Raw genomic sequence first — 20,123 nt, 5'->3', positions numbered from 1 at the left:
CAACTCCGAAGGTATATATATACACACACACACGCATATATATATATATATATATATATATTTCCACTAGACTTCTTCTTCGTGATTCAAGTCGTTTACTTTTAGGGTTATTATTGTCCCTACAAAAATTCACTCAAATGAAAAAACACTTAATTATCTAATTGTGACCAAATCAATAGAAGAAAATCATGTTTTCTAAACAAGGAAATGTTCACAATAATAATCAAGTTGCTTGATTACACCATAAGTAACCAAGCATATTTGGCATTAGATGACTGACACTTAGGCAAACACGTCGGTTATCAAAGGAAATGAAACACGCTAAACATGTACACAGACAAGCCCTTAGAAGACGAGTGACATCACCCCCTTCTTAGCCTACCGAAGGAAGGTCCCCTTCCGAAACGGTAGATACCTACTGAAGCTCCCGACTACAGAACCTAGAGCTATAGACACATGTCATCTCCACAACAAATTGCACAAAGTCCCACATCGAAACTTTGTGCAAAAATTCCATTTTCACTTCCTTATAAATAGGGAATAGTACCCAAGTAAAAAGGGTAACTATTTTCTCACATTTACTGTTACTCTGTCAAAATTACCACATATAACTGACTTACGCATCGGAGAGCCTTCGACAGGCACCACATCGGTGTCCGGAGCTTGACGACTGCTTCTTCCTCATTGACTTCTGCATGATATCCAAATACTGAAGGTCCACACCTTCTCCCCTGCTGAAGATCCCATACTCCTTTACCTAAGTTGACCCTCCCAAAAAGAGCATCAACATTGCTAAACAATTTCGGATTTGGATAAATTTTGCATGGGTTATATTTGAGCAAGGACCAAGAATTTGAACAATTCAAATTATAAAGAGTGCTGCTATTTCCACCCACCTGTCCTATTTTCCCACCCACTTTATCTTCAAACTTTTAAAGACAAATTTACCCATTTGTGAAATGACTTCTAAGGACAAATTTACACCTTTTGCTTGTCTTGTTTCTCTGCGGATAGAAGTTCAAGAAGAAAAAAGATCCAAGTTGACTCTTTTGTGCCATATCACTTCCTCAAGTCAAAGCGTAATTCCTCTCATCTTACTTTTCTATGTTTCTTTGCATTTACTCTTTGTCTTGTGAACCATTCGAAGAATTTTCTAGGTGGGTTTTCTTTTTTACCCAAAAGAAAAAAAAAATCTAAAATTTCTAGGTTTGTTTTGGAGTTTCTAACAATTTTAGTAAAAATTTTGGCTTGTTTGCTTGAATATTTATTTATTTATTTTCGTTTTGGGGTTAAGGCTACAGAGAGAATTAAGATTTGTGGTTTTGGTATTACAAGTTTCTAAAGCTAATTGGAACAAAACTAGGGTTGTTTTAAGATTGGTTTTGGAGTTTTTGGGTATCCCTTGAAGCTTTGAAATGGTTTGACTTTGTGGGTATTTAGCAGAAGTGCATATATTTCATTTGGTGAAATTGTATTTGAGATTCACGGAGTTGGAAAGTTTTATTTGAGCTTTGTTTTGAAGTTCTAGGCATTTGTTTTGAAACTTATGCGAATGGCCTGACTTTGTGGGACATTGGCGAAAGTTCATTGATAAGTTGTGTGTTAGTGTTTTCTTCAAAATGAATTAAAGGATATTTTAAGAATAATGGTGGGTGGAAAGATAGGATTGTGTTTTTTCAAATTTATATGGTGGGTGAGAAAATAAGGTGGATGGAGAAATATGACAAAGGATGAAAATAGTAGAACTCATTATAAATTATATTTTGGAGTAGACTCGAACGAGGGCTTAGTGTCATATTAACTTGCCACTTGAGCACTTGAAAATTAAAATAATAAGGTATCAATTGACCGAGTTCTTTTCTTAGTTGATTGATATGCGTTTACACACATGAATCCAAACTTCAGCGTTGGAATAAGTATGATAACTCCCAACAACATTTTTTGTGATTTTATACTCCTAATTTAAATATAAATCGCTCATTATGGTTTGAATCAACCAATTTAAATAGTTCGATAGTGAGAATTGTCAAGCCGAAATATAAATAATGTTATCAACATAACGTGAGATTCATATGTGTAGTAGAAAGATTGAATAATTGGCAAAATCAAAGTCAGTCAATTGGCTACTTAGTCAAATTCTATATTTTTATTGCTCCAAAACCTGGAAAACCTAATCTGCATTTAAAATATATATATATATATATATATATATATATATATATATATTACATTCGCTTCTCCAAGCTATCCTTCTGACGTAATCCATTACGTCTATGCGTTGAGAGATAAGAGTTCTCTCCATTCAATTCATCCAATAAACAAAGGGTTAAATACAATTTATACCAAAATTTAATTTGGTCACTAAGAAAAAAATTTGGCCAAATTAGTTACTGTGTTTTCGTAAAGTTTACAATTTATAGACATTCCGTTATCTTATCTTAAGTGTATTTTTTGTTTTTGTTTTTCTAGGAAGCACCTTCAGTCTTCTTCCTCTAACTCAACGAATTACGGTATACTGTACTATTAGGGTTTAACAAATTGAGAAAATTTTGGATTGAAATCGAAATTGAGGTATAAGAACCAAATTAAAATGAAATCTACAACTTACCAGTATATTTTGGTGCTCTATCACCTTGAAGAAAATAATTGGAATGTGAAAAGCACGTGCTTTGAAGGTGGAACTTAACGAAAGATAACAAAATGTCTATAAATTGTGAACTTTGGGAAACACAGTGACCAATTTGGCTAAAAAAATTTCTCTGTGACCAAATTGAATTTCCATGTATAATCCAGTGACCAAAAAGGTATTTAACCTATAAATAAATGTAATAAAAAAAGTTATCCATAAAGTAAAAAGATAAGGGCCAATGGCTAGCTGAGTGGAAAAGGGTCTTGATAAAGGAAACATATATATAAATTCAAATTTAATGGATCTTAGGCTACAACAAGCATGAATCAACTATTCAAAAGGTGGAAGTGAAACTTTAAATCATCTTGAGCCTAATATTATTTATGCCTAACATATCAAAATCCTAGAGAAAAGATAAGACTTTCTAACCATTGAAGTACTCTTGGATGGTCTCCAAGTTTTCACCTTCGAAAAGGCCTTCTTCCTTGCTTAGTCTCCATAAATTCCTCACAAAGATACCAAAGTAAATATTCTCTAGTTCATACACACCAAATGTAGTGAAGAGGTGAAAAAGATGATCAAGAGGAGCTAAGGTTCTCGCCCTCACCTTTAGGACCGGTTTTTACCAATTGGTGGAGAGAGATGATCTATCCTCTCTCTCAACACCATACCCAAACTTAGGAGGCTCAAACCCTAGAGAGAAATTGTCTTAAGTGTGGCTTATATAGCCAACACATGGGTGAGGAAAGCTCCCCACCAATATAAACGGCCAAGGTGGTATTGGCGCTTCTGTTGGGCCTCATTTTACTTGTGTTGTCATACAACACTTGTTCCTATGCCCAATGGTTTCTTGGGCTATTTTTCCATTTAGGCCAAAATGCCTTTAAAGCCCAAACCAGGTCCAATTGTTAAACTAACTTCATAATTAACAATCTAACTATAATTTGCGACTTAACCATTAAGTCATAATCATAATCCATATAGTTTGACTTATTCAACCGTTTTGGTCATATTGAGTTGACTTTGACCATTGACTTTTCCCGTCGACTTTCAACGTCTTATCTACTTCATTTGTTCCTCTGATTACATTTATTGGTGTGTGATTCGTAGTTTCCAATTAGCGAGGCAATGGGTAGGTCTGATTCCTCTAAATCGTGTCTAAATTAAATTAGATAATTTAATTCTCCCTTTTGGCGAAGGCTAATTACAATTGGACCTTACAAGGCCTCCACAAGCCATGAGTGACACCGCAATATGTCATGGCTACCCAAGCTAAGAACCTATTCAAGTTGAATTGTCATGCAATTGAGTCATTTCCGGTATAATGCTCCTAATTCATATTATCAAGGCATGAATACTTTTGTCAAAACCTAAATATGAATTCTCCACTTATATGATCACATTGGTTATGTCTAGAAACTTCATTTCTAGTCATATCCACTACTCTGCAGAGATTTCCTCAATCATATCTTTGGAGAATTCTTTTTCCTTACTGAGAGCAGAGATCCCTTGTTGTACATTCACTTGCCTCTGTGAGTTTATCGAGCATCATGAAGATCACCTTTTGAATCATATCTATCAACCCAACGGTTTAGTTATTTCAAAGACAAATGACTTGCCCACAAGACAAATATGATGTCTCAGGCCTGAGGACTAGTTTGTACTATTGTAACTTATGAGTTCTAGTTTGACATGTGAGTAAGACCTATATCCTATAACTCATGGTTTGATTGCATTCAGTGTACTTATATCTATAAGCACCTACAGACTTATCTTAGTATCTCTACACCCACTGACTTGAGACTAGTCATTCTCCGAATCGAGCAAATGTAGAAATATGGGGGTTCGAACCTAAGATCACTAGTTTGCAAGTCAACGCCTTTTTAAACTGGGCTAGACCCTGTTAGTAAGTACAAGATGAAAATTAGGTGCATGTTTGGCAATATACATTTATTTTTAATTTTTAAATTAAAGATATACAATGGAAGAGGAGAGGAAAATAAGAAAAAGAATGAAAGATGTGAAGAATAGAGCAAAAAAAGCGTACATATATAGAATATTTGTGAGAGAATTGGAAAACTAAAAATAGATTAAAGTAGTTTCTAACTTTTTAAAAAAATACAAACGATAAACAACAGTCTGCATAGCCACAGAATTTGGGAACATATTAAACCAAATACAAAGATTTTGTTGATGATGACCCAAATTAGCCAGAACATCAGCAAACCATATTTGCTTCACGAAACAAGTGCCGAATATCAGAAATCTGAAAATGTTGTAGGAGATGTTGAATATCCTGAAAGATGGGAAGAATTTGCCAAGGAGGTGAACCATAAGTATTTGGGAATCGCCTTCAATTAGCCAATATTAGACATTCCAACACGCTTTAGCCCAAATAAGACCAAGCTTTAGACCTAAAGCTTCTGCCTCCAGTACAGATACAGAAGTCATATCCATCAAAATTGAGTTTCCAAGTATTCAAAGGACGTGTGCCCATTTTAAATTTACTTTGGAAAGAAATTCCTTTGTTTTCTTTTAAACTTTCTTACACCAAGAATCATGAATATGCCAAAGTCATAAACAAATGTTTTAACATTTAAATAGGAAAATGCACATTAGGTGTTTGATTATGAAAAATAAGTTTATTTCGTTGAAACCAAATTTCCCAACAAATAGTAAGGATTATTTCCACATAAAAGGGAGGTATAGAATTTCAAGAAGTAATTAGCCAGTCTATAATATTAGTAGATCTTGGTACAGGAGAATCCAGGAAAATTTCCTAATTGACATTCGGGGAGGGAAAATCGATCTTAACCACTTGAGTAACAAACTCCTTCGTCATTTCTTTCTCTTCTACGTCTCATTTTCTTTCGTGTATCTCTCACTTTCATTTAAAAAGGTATAGTTCCTTTTTGGTCACTCGGTTTTCACTCCCATCACATTTGGTCATTGCAATCTTATTTTTGTCAAATTGATCACCATTTTCTATTTTATTAATAATTTTGGTAACTGATAATTAATTAGATAGAATCCAGATTTTTCAATTCAAAACAAATATGCATTTACTTCCGAGAAAAATATTGTCGGAGAATTGAAAGACCACCTTATGGACTTTCTAAATCTAATTTCAATTTACCTATTTGATAGAAAATTGAGTCCCAAAGCACTTTTAGGGTTTTAACTCCAAGTTAAATATTGATTAGGTTGTTTAAAAATCAAATTTTAAGCTATAGACATGATTTTAAGCCAATGAGAATTTTTAAAGTTGTTAAATTGCTGATTGAAAGCTACATCAGTAGTCATCACCATAACCATAATCTTCATAGTCGTACTGTTCATCAACATTTTCAGGATCAAGAATATTGTAGCCAACTGTTCCTTCATTTCCATCATCTTCATTTTCATCATTTTTGTATGCATCGAATTCAAGCCCCTCTTCATGTTGCATCACACCATCAATGTCAGGATGCGATTCTTTCTTTTTCTTGGAGTTATCTGGAGCCTCCTGTTAGAACAAGCAAAACCATACTTCATTGGAGGATTCATGGAAAAATCTTGAGTGTTTGTGTGTGCGTGCCTTAGAGAGAGTAAAAATAGAGACGGGCATGGCACCCCCAGGCCAAGAAGGTGGTCACCTCAGCCCGGAAATTAGGAGGCTTAGAACTGCTAACTTATCCTATTCGGCCTAAGCCAAATCCGTTTGTCTAATCTGAAGTCCGTAAGTCCAAGACCCATACCCACCATGGGTGGCTGGCCATGTAGGAGTCTCTTTAGCCCAAGTCCTCATCTTTTCAACCAATAATACCCCACGGCAAGGATTGCTTCAATTTGTTATTTATCCATTTCACTCTACTCTAAAAATATCTTATAAGCTCACACCTCTCTCTACTTAACTCTCCACCAATACTCCCTTCAGCTTCCATTCTTAACCAACCAGACATCACCACCCACTTCTTTTTCCACTTTCAGCTTCCATTTAACACCCTCCGATTTTTTAACAGCCACCCCAAAGTGAATTTTGTTCTCACCACATCTTGAAAGTATCCGTGAACGTCCTGGTGGTGTAACCAAATGCTTTTGAACAGAAGGTTCATAGTAGATTATACAAGACTTAAATAAGTGAAACAGGTATAAAGCATCAAAGGTAGGTTCATATTTTCTTTAGGTGATATGGTGAAACTTGCCTTAGGAACAAATGAAAATGTAAATTCAGAATAATTAAAAACTTGAACCCAATAAGAGAGGCACGTACAGCTGTTTGGAACATGTCCTCTAGGGCATCAAAGTTGATTTTTGAGCTGAGTCTCTGCAAGGAAACCATGTTGAAATCCATAAAAAAACCTGGTAGAAATAGACAATGTGGCCTACAAATCCGCATTAAAAATTAATGAAAAAACAATATGAATGAACACCAGTGCTGCACACATACAGCATATAATATTAATCACCCGTTTAATTCAACATTTGGTCAATCACCTAAATTCCTGGAACATACACTTTACAGTAGGCCCTACCCTAATTTCATTTTCTCTATGCAACTCTTATCTTAAGCCATACTACAGGTAAACTTCAAAAGTCACAAGGACCAGGAAATGGACTTCCACCCAAATACTATGGGGCCCTAACCTACCACAAAGAAACGGACCACAACTCTTCTTTCACTAGTACTGTATCCTGGATTCTATTAAATCTTCTTGCTCAGATCTCGTCGCCCTCGATTTTGTCTCACTAGAATCTCACTGGATTCTTGAATTGAATTACTTTAGTGTATGTGGGTGACAAAACAAACAACAGCGATTTTGTGTCTCTCTTGGATTCTCTGGGCATTATCATGTTGAAGGGCTCCAATTTCTTTCAAAGCTCGTATGAAGATCCCCAAATGTAACTCAGTAGGAATTCAATCAATAAATTAACTTTTTGCATCATTGTTTAATTCTGTTAAGGGCTTAAGGTTTAGGTCTTAAGTCTATAAGCACCTAAATCCTAAACACTTAAACCTTAAGCCCAATGCCCCAAACCCCCTTAAACATTTCTCAAGCTGCAATAATAAACCCTCAATAACCCCTATTCAATCTAACTAAACATTTTATTCAGAAACAATTAAAAAAGTTCAACAACAAAAAAGGCAGCATTGAATGCGCATAGGTGTTCAAACGCTACGACATCAGAATGTGGGGTTTGAAACTAAATAGGCAGCATGCTCATGATTCTGTTCACAGCAAGCTGGGATTTGTTACTATCTACTCTCTCTCCAGCTTAAGGCAAACGTCATAGACATAGGCTGTAAAGGGCCTTATGTTTGCAGATGATCATTGATTGACCTAATTTCTTTTTTTTCTTTCCAAGGTCAGGAATAAACACTCCCACTTTTGAGTGTCTTATTCTTAAACGTAGAAAGAGATAAGGGTCAAGAATGAGCTACTTAATTTAGCTACTTACTAGAGCCTCTTGGTTATAATACATTCTTTTTCTTTTCTTATTTATTTAGAGGAAGCTATCAATACCTTCTTAGTCAACATTTGGTGGACAGCTTCTGCAGCAGTTTGAGCTTCAGTATCATTCCTTGCTTCAGCTGCTCGAGCTAGTTGCCTTTCCTGAAATTTAAAATTCATAAAATAAAGGGTTGTACATTCTGTGAAAACTTATGAAGACAAAAATAATTGCGCCTATCAATAAAAAACTGTGCATCATATTAAAGAGCAATGACAGAGCGGAACAAGTAGGGAACAAATCTGATATTAATATACTAAATCTTCTGGAATTCATTGCCTCTGTTCTGCAGCATATCAGGCCTATAAATGGAGCTACATTTTTGGATCAGCCATAACTGTACAGAACTTCTCACAAAACTATTCTGGTGAAACAGAACAAGGAAACGAACAATCTATGCTCCAACAAGTCAGGTATCTCAATTAAAATTTAAATGATTGAAGCTCCCACTGACTATGTGCATGCCTCTGTGTCTAAAATCACTTAAAGTGCATGGCAGTGACAAAGTGTTTTCTTTCACTTCCATGCGGCAATTCTTGTTTCGAACTTCGTATAATCTGACTATAAAAAGTAAAATAAAAAAAGAACCAAGACCAGCACACACATATAGACAAATGAAATCTCGCTAAATACATAAGAACTCATCATTAATTCCTCTTACAAAAAGATGGAAGAATAAAAAGGCCCACCTTTCTTTTCTTTGCTGTGGCTACCTTCTTTGCATCTTCTGGACAGTTGGGATCCATACCAGCAGCCTTGGCTTCTCGCTCCTTAGCTGCTTGCTCCTGCAAAAGTTTAATGAATCACTGAGATACATAGGATGAAAGCATAAAACCAACATAGCTCCAGGTATATCATGCCGTACATGACACAGCTAAGCTTTAGAATGCCAGAGGGGGAGGGAGGGCTGGCGGCAGCAGAGAGTTATAAAGGACCAAATGAGGAACAAAAAATATGATGGGTTCCAATAGAAGCTCACTCCCCATTACTATGGATGCTTTCCCTGAGCAATCATTACCTTTACCAGTGTATATAATGAAAAATTGTCATTGGGTTCTATTACATTGCTTTAAGCTAGGACATAGGAAGCGGCTGTATAAAATCAAGTTTTAAAACTTGTACATCCTCATACAATCCATTGTCAGAAAGTTTCCCTAATGTGAACTATCGAATGCTACATCCCCCTAAATGACATAGAGTTCTGTTGCTACCTTAGACACCAAAACAAAGTAGGTTCACTACTCAGACTGTAAAGTAACAGTCTTTAAACGATGTAACAAGTAACAATACATGTAGAAAAAACTGACTTTGTAGCCCCCAAGCCATTACACATTCTGCCTAAAACACAAGGGTTTTGGTGCTCTTGCTTGCTTCTTTACTCTAGCAAGTAAGAAAGTAAACTACATTAAATCGTGCGGTTATAAAATTATGTTAACCTCCAGAACCAAATACCAGTCTTTTCAGTTCCATAGAGATATATTTGATATGAAACTTTTTTCATCATCTGTGGGATGCAAAACGACAATCCATAGAAGAATCAAGAAATGGTACATAAATGCAGAGTCAATTATGGTACCTCAATGTACTCCCGGTTCACTTCTTCCCAAATCATCTTTTTGTAACGTTTCCCCTCTTCATTTAGAAGGTAGCTATCAACCTGCACAAAGCCCAAAACTACAAGCAAATGAACCAAAATGAAGTAACATGTATAGTTTATGCATGCATAAAAACAATAAACAATTCAGGGCAAAAAATACAAATAAACAATTATGAACTACTCTCAACAGAAAGTGGTCATCATGGTAGATACATTAGTAACCAATCAGTGGAAACCATCATTTGAGATAATAACATATGTGATCACACTCTTTGATGTGAGAATCAAGGTAGGGCATGCAAAATTTAAAACAACGGGAATAAGCCCTAAGAAGAGGCATTGAGCAATGATATTTGTGTTTCATTATTAATCATTATGATAGCTAATCAGTTGTATTTTGAAGTGCAAACAAAATAAGCAACACTTTCTATATCAGTATCTATAGCATTTCAGTAAAACAAAAATTTAAAGGGCAAACCCAACTCTGGTAAAGTTACTGCGTGATAAAATAACATGATGAAAGATAAAACATCATGAAAATAGAAAAATATATAACCCCTGCTGTTATTGGATCTGACAAAAAACAACTGTACAACGTGGCAAAACAACCGTACAATGTGGCAGAGTCAACCAACAGAAATTTTAGCACAATTAGAACTTGGTGCAAATTAAAGTGCCTATCCAGTGTTGCTGTTAGCCTTAGATTATAAAACCACTAATAATCAATTTTTATATCACTGTGGAGCAGCCCCAAATAAGAGTTTGGTATCTGGAACTCAAGGGTCTGTTACAATAAAATTTACTTTTATAAAGAATATAAAAAAATTGACACATTTATGTTAGTAATTCCGCACCTCTGCGTCATCAATATCCGAAAGGTTGTCAGGTTCATCACAATCTTCAGTACCCACCTCAACACCTGTTTTCAACGTATCATCACCTAAAACATCACATTTTTCAGCAACCCTTCCAGTAAAACAAAGATGCATATATAAGACCCTTTATTGGGATACTATTTATGGGACTGCAAAGTGAAAATGAAAGGAGGGAGAGAGAGGAACCTACCAACGCTTTCAGGCTCCGTAAACTGCAATCCTTCGCCCCCACTTTCTGCTTTTGAATTGTTCGGTTCTTTCTCACACTGTCAAAATGGAATGGGGAAAAATAAACATCAGACAAACTTTTTTATATGAGTGGGGAGGATAGTAATTACACTGCACAAGGTAGAAGAGTTATCATAGAAAACTGACAAGGACCAAAAATTCCCAAAACAAATTATCTTAAATATCTATTTCGATATAGAAAACTAGCCTTCGAGAGAATTCCAACCCTACTATACCTCTCCCCATCTACAAACACCTAAACAAACATAATGGAGCGGGTCCTTCAATAGCATTTCCTAAGGACACTAGCATAACAGGCACCCAACCTTCAGTTCCATTCCACAAACATCTCAATAAAGTGGAATAACCTAATTAACCCAAAAAAGGAAAATAAATACCTTTTAATGCCAAATCATCAACTCAAAAGTCATGCCCATTAATATAAAGAAACGGAAAGCAGAATTAATGCTGCCTAAAGTATTAGTGCAGCAATCAATCAAGAATCACCATTTCTCTGAAGGGTTTCACATATTATGTGCAAGGAATTCAAACAGCCATTTTTCACATAAGAAACATTCCTATTGTTATTTTACTAATAATTACTTAATACATAGCAGAAAATAACTAAATTTAATAGTTACATTTAATATCTCTTCACTGTTGTCTAGGCTTTGACAAGGTATGTTATCAGCACCAGAGTCATTAGCATTTTCCTCAGTAGATGCTTCCTCCAATCTCTTTATTTCAGCACGCTGGAAAGCTGGAGGATTAGACCCTCCCTCAAGTCCACCTGAAATTTGCATAAACTACACCAACACGTTAAAGCACAATATACATTATGTCTATGTAAATGATAAACAGAACTTCAGGAGAAAAAAAGAAAAGAAAGTGAATTTGGACTCACATCATCATAGCAAACTCTACAAAGTCCATATTGAAAAGGTTTTGCACTACCCTTATGCTCACAAAGGACTTCATCTGTGTTATCAACTTTTGCTGCCAAGTTTGGTTCTTGGCTTAATTCTTCTAGCTCCCTTGCCTTTACAAGGAACTCTTCAATCTATACTCAGAAAAAGAGTGCAATACTGGTATTATCACAAACACATGCATGGAAAGGAAAACATCATATATGGAATAGCTGTTTGATCTACATTATTATTTTTTGTTTACAAGAAACATAACTTTTATTTAAATCTCAAAAACAGTACAACAATCACCTTATAAGAATAGCAATACACATGACCAGAAGAAAAAAAACCATATTTGAAAAAACAAATAGACAGAAATGACCAAAAAATACAACAGCAATACACATAGAAATGCATTAACATGTCAAATTGCTGTTACCATTCGTTGTTTCTTTGTCTAGAAAAATGTGGAGATGGAATCATGTCCCATGTACAGGCAAGTTGGGAAATAGATGTAGGACATTTCAAATTTTAGTTGCACCTAATGCTGTACTCATATATTGAGATTATATTGCCAAAATGGAAATGTTGCAAATTACCATACATGGGCTCACTGCAAGAAACATACCGTCAAGCTTCCAGATTCTGTATTCTCAAACTCAACCAGCCGCTTGGTCAATGTTGCATCACAAACATGCACAATTCTGATCTGATAAAAATATACAACATAACATCATATAAAATGAAATAAATAAATGAAGTGTTACATATCTTTCCCAAGAAAAATTTGACAGAACAACATATTTAGAGCACAGGACTGAATATGACTAAGAAACAAGATGTTCACAACTTGAAACAAAATAAAGAAACCATGCACAATATTTTATTACTGAAAAAATTTGTATTAGAAAATTGAACCAAAACAATGACTAGAAAATTCTAACTGGGATGACGAGTATACACAAAGAAACCAACTCATTACAAAATTTCGTTATCACATCACAGTAGCAATTGAGTCCGACTTACAATATCAGACTTGGAACACTTGAGACCATGTGAAAGTGCAGATATATATAATGCAGCACCACATAGCCCACTGGGTTTTCTACCTGTCTGTAAAAAATTGAAGATCTGTCATATGATACATTCCTTGATGATTTACAACTACACCTGACACCCAAAATGCATTAAATGCGATACTGAAAAGGGATAACATACCTGCATCCAATCCCGTTTCATGCTAGTGATAATCCGCTGTGCAGTTTGGATAACCCCTTTATCTGTTCCTCCTGGTAAACCTACAAAGCATATTTGTAACTGTTATGTCTCCCTGTTTAAATGCAGTCACATAATTTTACATCTAGCTAACTACTTTAAACCAGAACCAGAATGGTAACAGAAACGCAGATTCGACATTATACACAAGAAGAGTTTCAATTATTATTACCCATGATTAATTCACATGACTAAAGTTTCATTTATTATTTTAAAAAACAAATTTATTGTGATTTCTTACCAAAACAAAAAAAAATCACAGGTTGTGAATATTATATTTAAGCCATGGAGTATACCAGCAAACTCAAATATATGTACCAAAAGGCAAAAGGCAAAAGGCATGTCAGACCTATTCTCACAATCAAATTACATAATGAAAATACAAAGTGAGATTAAGGCAGCAATGAATTGGAGTTGTGTGGCTGGGAAGTAAACATTATGAATAGACATCCAAACTATCTATGAGCATGAGGGTCATAAGTTTAAAGCCCCTGACCAGCTACTTCTACCTGCAAACTTTAAGTGGCTAAGCATAAAAATTGCTCAAAAGATTAAACAAAGCGCTGAACAGAGGTGTTAAACATACAGGATGTACAACTATAGCAACAGTATCTATTAGTCAAAACAGTCCCATCAAATCAGAAAAGCATATGACAACTCATTTTGTTTTATTTGATATTTCTGTTGTATTGTAAAAAGCAAAAGCTTTTAGAAATAAATAATAACTACATATGTATCCTTCAACATAACCACTTAGTCAAAACAATTTCAACACTGCTTAAAAAGTGCTGGCCTTGTGTTTGGAAAAGGAGGATACAAATACTTTGAACACATTCAATTGCATTAAATTTGGATCCTAGAGTAAGAAAGCTTTTCATTAATACAGGATTTTCAGACACTTACTCTCTGTAAATTTATGAATAAACCAAGAAGGATCAACAGGTTTTTGAACAATTGGGTGCTCGTCAAGCATAAAAACTTTGCAAAGCTGCAAAAACACGGCACCTAGCACATAACTGCAAATCAAATTGTATGAAACAACATCAAATCCAGAAGGAAACTGTTGAAGGTTAAATTCAAATCACGTCAATCAGAATGTCATTACTGAGAATCAAGGGAGAACAAAGTCAAATGAGAAGGGAAAAGGGAAAAGGGATAAAGAAAAAGGTAAGGCTTTCTCACACATTTATCTTCAAGTAATTTGAAAAATCAATAAGAAGATACGGCTTCCTCTTTTCCCTGCAAGAAAAGATTCAGATTCAATACCAGTGCATATCATTATGGCTGAAATTGAATATGGATAGAAAATATAAATACAACAGGATATAATTAGCATAACTGCGTAGCACCAATATGCCAAGACTTTCATAAGAGCCAAGTAATATATAATTCACACATCTCTAATAATGTTTGATTTTCAGTAGGAATCTTGAAAAGAAAACAACAACAAAAGGAAAATTACAATTCCTTCGATTAAGGATATGTATAAACCCTTTTAGCCTGTAATCCTTATTTGTGGCACTCAGATGCTTCTAATGAACAGGTCAAGCAACATGTCCAATATGCTCATTTATCTATTGACTTACTGATACAAAGGCCTATGTTGTGTACTCTCACCTTAATGATATCTTCCTAATGGAAAATATCATCTACTCTACCCTTCTGAATGATATCTGGACCACCCATGCTTTTATTGCCTTATGCAATAAAATTTCGTCTCTTCTGAAAAAATGTAACAGAAGACTCAACTAAACCAAGAATGGATATAATGGGGTTAGCCATTAGATATTTTTGGCGGCATCATTGAACAGCATACTTCACTTAACAAAATTGTTCATTCACATCGCTGCAGTTGCAGCTTATCCTGAATTATTGACAAGGCCACCTTTAGTTTACAAATATTTTCATTCTCGTTCTATCTTCTATTATGTTTCCACCCACCCACCCTATGAATCATCCACACAAAAATGTGCACGAGTTGTCTAGTATTCTGCAAAGCACACTTGACTTGGTCATATGCTACCCAACTGTGCTTTAGGTTGAGCGTTTGCTTACCTTCAATTTTTTCAGTTCTTTCCATTTCAGCAGATTAATTTTATCAGAAGAATCTTTAGCACATAAATTGTTTTTAGAAATATAAACAGCTGTTTGCATTTCCGGTCAATCTATACAGTACTCACTTTCAAATGCAGTATTGTGACAGAACATCTCTCTAATGGTTAGTCTTTCACTTCACTAATTGTATCAACGTACTGCCTAAAGCAATAATGTAATCTCAATAAAAACTCTACCACTTCAGAAATGTGCTAATGATATTATGACCTCTCATTTACAATGATGGCCCTAAACTGTGAAAAACCAAACAAACCATATTCACCCTAAAGAACGTAAACAAACAAATTCCTTTGTTTTTGTTTCCGTTATTCATTAGTTGTTAATTTGATTCTAGATTGAATCTTCCATAAATTCCCACAAAAAAATAACTTAACCAATCAGCATTCTAGACTATGTAACTATAATTCAAAATCTAATAAAATCCTCACCCTAAGTCATACATCAAGCAAACAATGTTATGAATTCATGTGGGTCTTGGGGGAGCCCTGATAGAATAATCCCAGTAGACCTGAGAGACATACGGTAGTGTAAAAATTTGAGCCAATAGGAACCCAAAGTCTGACAAATAATGTAATCCAACCATCTGGATCAATTACATTTTTCATATATTAAATGGAAAGGCTAATGCCATGGTCTTAGCTCTTGAGTATCATGGTGTGACAATGTTTCAGGTCAGACATATACCTAACTTGCCTTTCACATTCCTAATGTATATCTTCTTTTTTCCACAAGAAACAACTTCTATTACAAACCAAACCAGTACAACACTATGTGGACAAGTGGTCAAACATCTAAACTACAACTATATGAATCAAACAGCCCTACCAAAAACTAATTGGAACTTTTAGACAGATTAAGAATAACAGATGCTAAAAGGGTGGGGTGAAGCGACTTAAAACAACCTAATCATCGCTTCCAATCCAGGAATTTGAGACAATTAAGGACGGAATTAGAATAAGCAACTCTAAACCTCTTGACATATCGGTTGAAGTTTGTTGGTACATGAACAGAGAAGCTTTTACGAGTTTAAACATTCTTCTTTAAGATTCTTTTTTTTCAATTATGTTTTTAAACTTTCTATGTATAGAGTTTGACTACATTGGTTACCACCCCTAAGTGTTCTGTTAATGTAATTTCTCTAAGCACCAAAGATAAGTTATTCAAGCTCATTTTTTCAAGAATAACATGAGGAAATAAAAATTAATAATATACAAAAGTAATAAGGGGTTTCCTTACCGACATGCAATGTAAAGACACGAAGCCAGCACTTGCTCTGATTTACGGCCCCTGGTGAAATTCCGGTCTACTGCAATCTTTAAAAGGCAAAGCAGATCACAGATTAAGATGTTCATAAGTTCTCTATAACTAGCAACAATGAAGCTTAATTATTACAAGTAGACATACTCTAAAAAAGCGCTTAGCAATGTCAACAATTTCTTCATTTTCTCCCATATCTAAAGCATTTCTCATGCATCTTAATTCGTATTCGGCTGCAAAATGAAATAAAGAATAAATGAGCAGATTAATAAGGCAAATCATATTTATCTTCAGAAACTTTTTACCATCAATTTTACATAACCTTGATAAAAATTGGCCATGTTAAAGTTTATGGAAATTTCAAAGTGGAAGTGAAAGTGAAAGTTAATCATCTTAGTTTGTGGAAGTTGACACACTCTTCACATCAATAAAAATAATCAACAGCAGCAGAATGTGCTAAGTTTAAAAGAAAATCGCAAAGCAGTGATATAGACTGACTCCAGTCTTTGCTCTGGAATATGACCTGCCTTGGTTACTGGCAGGTGATTTCAACCAAAATAGTAATATTCAATGAACTCAAGAGACTCAAGTACCATTGTATTAAATGCAATAAGAACATTAAGTCTGTAGACAAATGCAAAGTAGTTGATCTCCCTTCTATGCTTGTTCTCGGCTGTTGAGTCTGTGAATGATTGGATAAAGCACACATACAATTGAAAAATGCAACCTAAAGGTTGTCTTCTAGTTGATTTGACCAGAAATGCTAATACATGATCTCCACAACCTTTCTATGTTCGAGTTTCATGTCCACTCCAAGTCTCCAAGCAGATTTTCTAAAGAAAATCATGATCTTTATGCAATAATTTAACCATACACCTACAGAGAAAATTCTAGCTGTCCGCCCACCACGCAGAAGTTAGCATTTCTTTGAACCCCAAAAAAAGAAAAGATTCTTTCTTTATTTTAAAAAGAACTTGAAAAGTGGAACTTATCCATCATAAAGTATTTATATCTCCCAGAAATCATAGGCTAATAGTGCATGGGGGGTTAGGAAAGCTTCAACAAAACAAACAACGGAAAAGCCAACCTTTGAAAAGAAAAGGCTTAACAAACCATACCATTCTCGAATATCCTCGCACGGGAAGCTGAGTCATCACTCTGAATGCTACGTACATTTCTTCCAGCCAATTGGCTCTGCAAACGCACAACCAAAAACCATTAAACAGAATATAAAGCCAATAATAGCTTGCAATTGGTGTCAAGTATAAACAGAACCACAATGAGAACCCAGAAGCAGAAGAAGAAAAACCCAATACCTGGCCGGCCGCATTTTTAACGAATGTGGGTTCGTCAGAGTAAAGGTCATACTCTAAAACCTTCCCACACCCAGAACACGATCTACAAACAATTACAAAACGAAATCACAACCAAATTCATATTAACAACATGAAACTCCATCATTAAAATAAATAAATAAAATTTGATACCCACATTCTACCACCATCGTTAATTCCACTGACTTTCTTTCTACAGTGAGAACAAAACGGCATCCTCGAAAGCCAATAGCTATTTGCCAATTGTGGGTTCTAGTTGTAGAGAAGCAGCAGGCGGGACGGAGAAGACCAGAATTTGCAGGGACCGGTCGGATAGAAATTTCCGACGAGTTCAGAGAAGCAGCGGGATGAACAGTGGGGGAGGAGGGAAGGGACACGCGGCAGTGTACAGATTCGGGAGATGGACTGCAGAAGTTGTTGATGTTTCTCCGGAAGGTGAGACGACGTCGTCGTTGGAGGAGGATCGCCGTGTGGAGGCTGCGGACAAGACAACTGCCTAGAGAGCGTGCTTGGTGTCGTGTTATGCTTGCTGGGAACAAAGAAATAATTTATTTTGGAGCTGGGCCTTTTTTTAGAGTTGGGCCTTTCTCTCTCTTTTTTCTTTCTCTTTGGTCGAAAGTTGGGCCTTTCTCTTGGGGAACAATCTTACAAAATATTATGCAACAACTAATAACCATGCAACCATCTACTAACTCATGAGAGAGCACGTGACAACATCATATAATATTGACTCAGTAATTTCTCATACATTATTGACAGATTTGTATTAAAAATGCAAAAAGTTATGGTTGGGACTTGGGGAACTAGGGTCTTAACTAGAGAATTCCTATCAATAATAAAGAAAGCAACAGTAAACCCGCATTACACGTGTTGTTGTGAGACACTTCAGTCTATATTCAATGTAGTCATTTGAACATTGAGAAAACCTTTATCACAAAATTAATTTTGATGGTATAACATGATCTCTTTTGCACATTGAGGGTTGCGTTTGCGTTACAAGTTACAACAAGCTCTTCATTGGGCATTTCATCTTAAACTATCTCGTATTGAAATTGAGAGTGATTCTCAACGATTTGAATACAAATGATCTAACATAAGAAGCAAAATTTCTTGGAAGAGTACTATTATCTAAGTCAACTATCTAATTACACTATTACTCATGTTTATCAAGAAGTAAAGAGTAGCCAACTGAAAGGACTCGTCCCGAATTTTTCCGAACCCGAGGCGACCCTTTGGAATTCTTGACATCACCCCGATGCCAGACCCGCTTACTAAAGGTCGAGACTTCCTGCCGAAATTTCGGCAGAGTCTCCCCTATAAATTGGACATTTTCCAAAATTTCAACCTGCATAAAAACGCATTTAATATTCACAACTGGCAGCATGCACAATAAAATTTCATGCAAATTCACATAAATGGCCTTCGGCCTTCCAATAATTCTCAACCAACTACCAAATAATTCAAATACAAATTATGACTAACATTTAGTCTGCGGCTGCACCTAATAACCTTAGGCTGCCTACGTACCCTCCTTGAGGGATCAAGCCACACGTAGTTCTTCCTTAAAACCCAATTCCACACTTAGGCGATACCTAATTTCATTTCTCTGTATTTCATATAATCTCCTCTTACGCCGGTACAACCAACACCACGTATGGGGTCTGTCAACATGCTGGATAACCTACGCCACGTGCGACCATGCCATACTATCATAATATCTCCCCATACGCCGGTACAATCAACGCCACGTATGGGGTCTGTCTCAAAGCCTAATAACCTACGCCACGCGAGACCTGCACATCATATCGCATATCTCCTCATACGCCGGTACAACCAACGCCACGTATGGGGCTTGTCCCAACGCCGGATAACCTACACCACGTGGGACCTCAACATCATATCACAAATCTCCCCATACGCCGGTACAACCAACGCCGCGTATGGGGCTGTCTCAACGCCGGATAACCTACGCCACGTGAGACCTGAACATCATATTACAAATCTCCCCATACGCCGGTACAACCAACGCCACGTATAGGACCTGTCTCAACGCCGGATAACCTACGCCACGTGGGACCTCACTTTCACTTGGTGGTACTTGTAGTGAAACCAAAATTCGAGGAGGTACCTAAGGTAGTGCGTATAGCACTCTAAACTGACATTCTAGACTCTTTTGTACCCTTGTACAAACATATTATAATTATAATTATAAATATTAATTCTGATATTGGGTAACCCTCCACAATAGTCTAGTACCCGATAATCTCCCCTAGAAAGGTGAGATTACTCCGGGAGACCCACGGTCAACCAAGGGTCAAACTTCACTAACCCTGGTCAAACGGACCTGCAGAACCCACGACCTCCAATTTTCGATCCGAAAGTCCCTATGGGTTCTACCAGGTATAGGACACTTGT

At 35.9% G+C, this 20,123-nt stretch overlaps 1 protein-coding gene across 2 annotated transcripts; it reads right to left on the bottom strand.

Annotated features, from left to right (window-relative positions):
* Positions 5,710–18,252, bottom strand: LOC18792126 (transcription factor IIIB 60 kDa subunit). Of its 2 annotated transcripts, none has more exons than XM_020555459.1 (19): positions 17,866–18,252; positions 17,691–17,772; positions 17,493–17,568; positions 16,522–16,607; positions 16,354–16,430; positions 14,185–14,241; positions 13,906–14,018; positions 12,946–13,025; positions 12,754–12,840; positions 12,356–12,436; positions 11,724–11,879; positions 11,461–11,625; positions 10,782–10,857; positions 10,571–10,635; positions 9,696–9,776; positions 8,809–8,904; positions 8,134–8,223; positions 6,882–6,935; positions 5,710–6,134 (listed from the first exon to the last, which is right to left on the bottom strand). In XM_020555459.1, exons 1-19 carry the CDS (start codon positions 17,922–17,924, stop codon positions 5,922–5,924), a joined length of 1,794 nt encoding a protein of 597 aa, XP_020411048.1. In that variant the 5' UTR covers positions 17,925–18,252; the 3' UTR covers positions 5,710–5,921. The 2 variants fall into 2 exon arrangements, with proteins under 2 accessions (XP_020411048.1, XP_007227703.2); XM_007227641.2 differs by having other exon boundaries at positions 10,571–10,656; positions 17,866–18,249.

This window comes from Prunus persica, chromosome G1 (genome assembly GCF_000346465.2).
Source record: "Prunus persica cultivar Lovell chromosome G1, Prunus_persica_NCBIv2, whole genome shotgun sequence".
NCBI lineage: Eukaryota > Viridiplantae > Streptophyta > Magnoliopsida > Rosales > Rosaceae > Prunus > Prunus persica.
The sequence above is the reverse complement of the archived record's forward strand: the minus strand, read 5'-3'. Positions and strand labels throughout refer to the sequence as shown.

Bases quoted from the DNA above. Each gene is read 5' to 3' on its own strand.
- LOC18792126 (XM_007227641.2), bottom strand. From the start codon at position 17,924: ATGCCGTTTTGTTCTCACTGTAGAAAGAAAGTCAGTGGAATTAACGAT. The intron at 16,608-17,492 runs GTATGGTTTGTT...TTCATTTTGCAG, and splicing joins TGCGAGGATATTCGAGAATG to CCGAATACGAATTAAGATGC. The intron at 14,242-16,353 runs GTAAGGAAACCC...CTTTTCTTGCAG, and splicing joins TGTCTTTACATTGCATGTCG to GGAAAAGAGGAAGCCGTATC.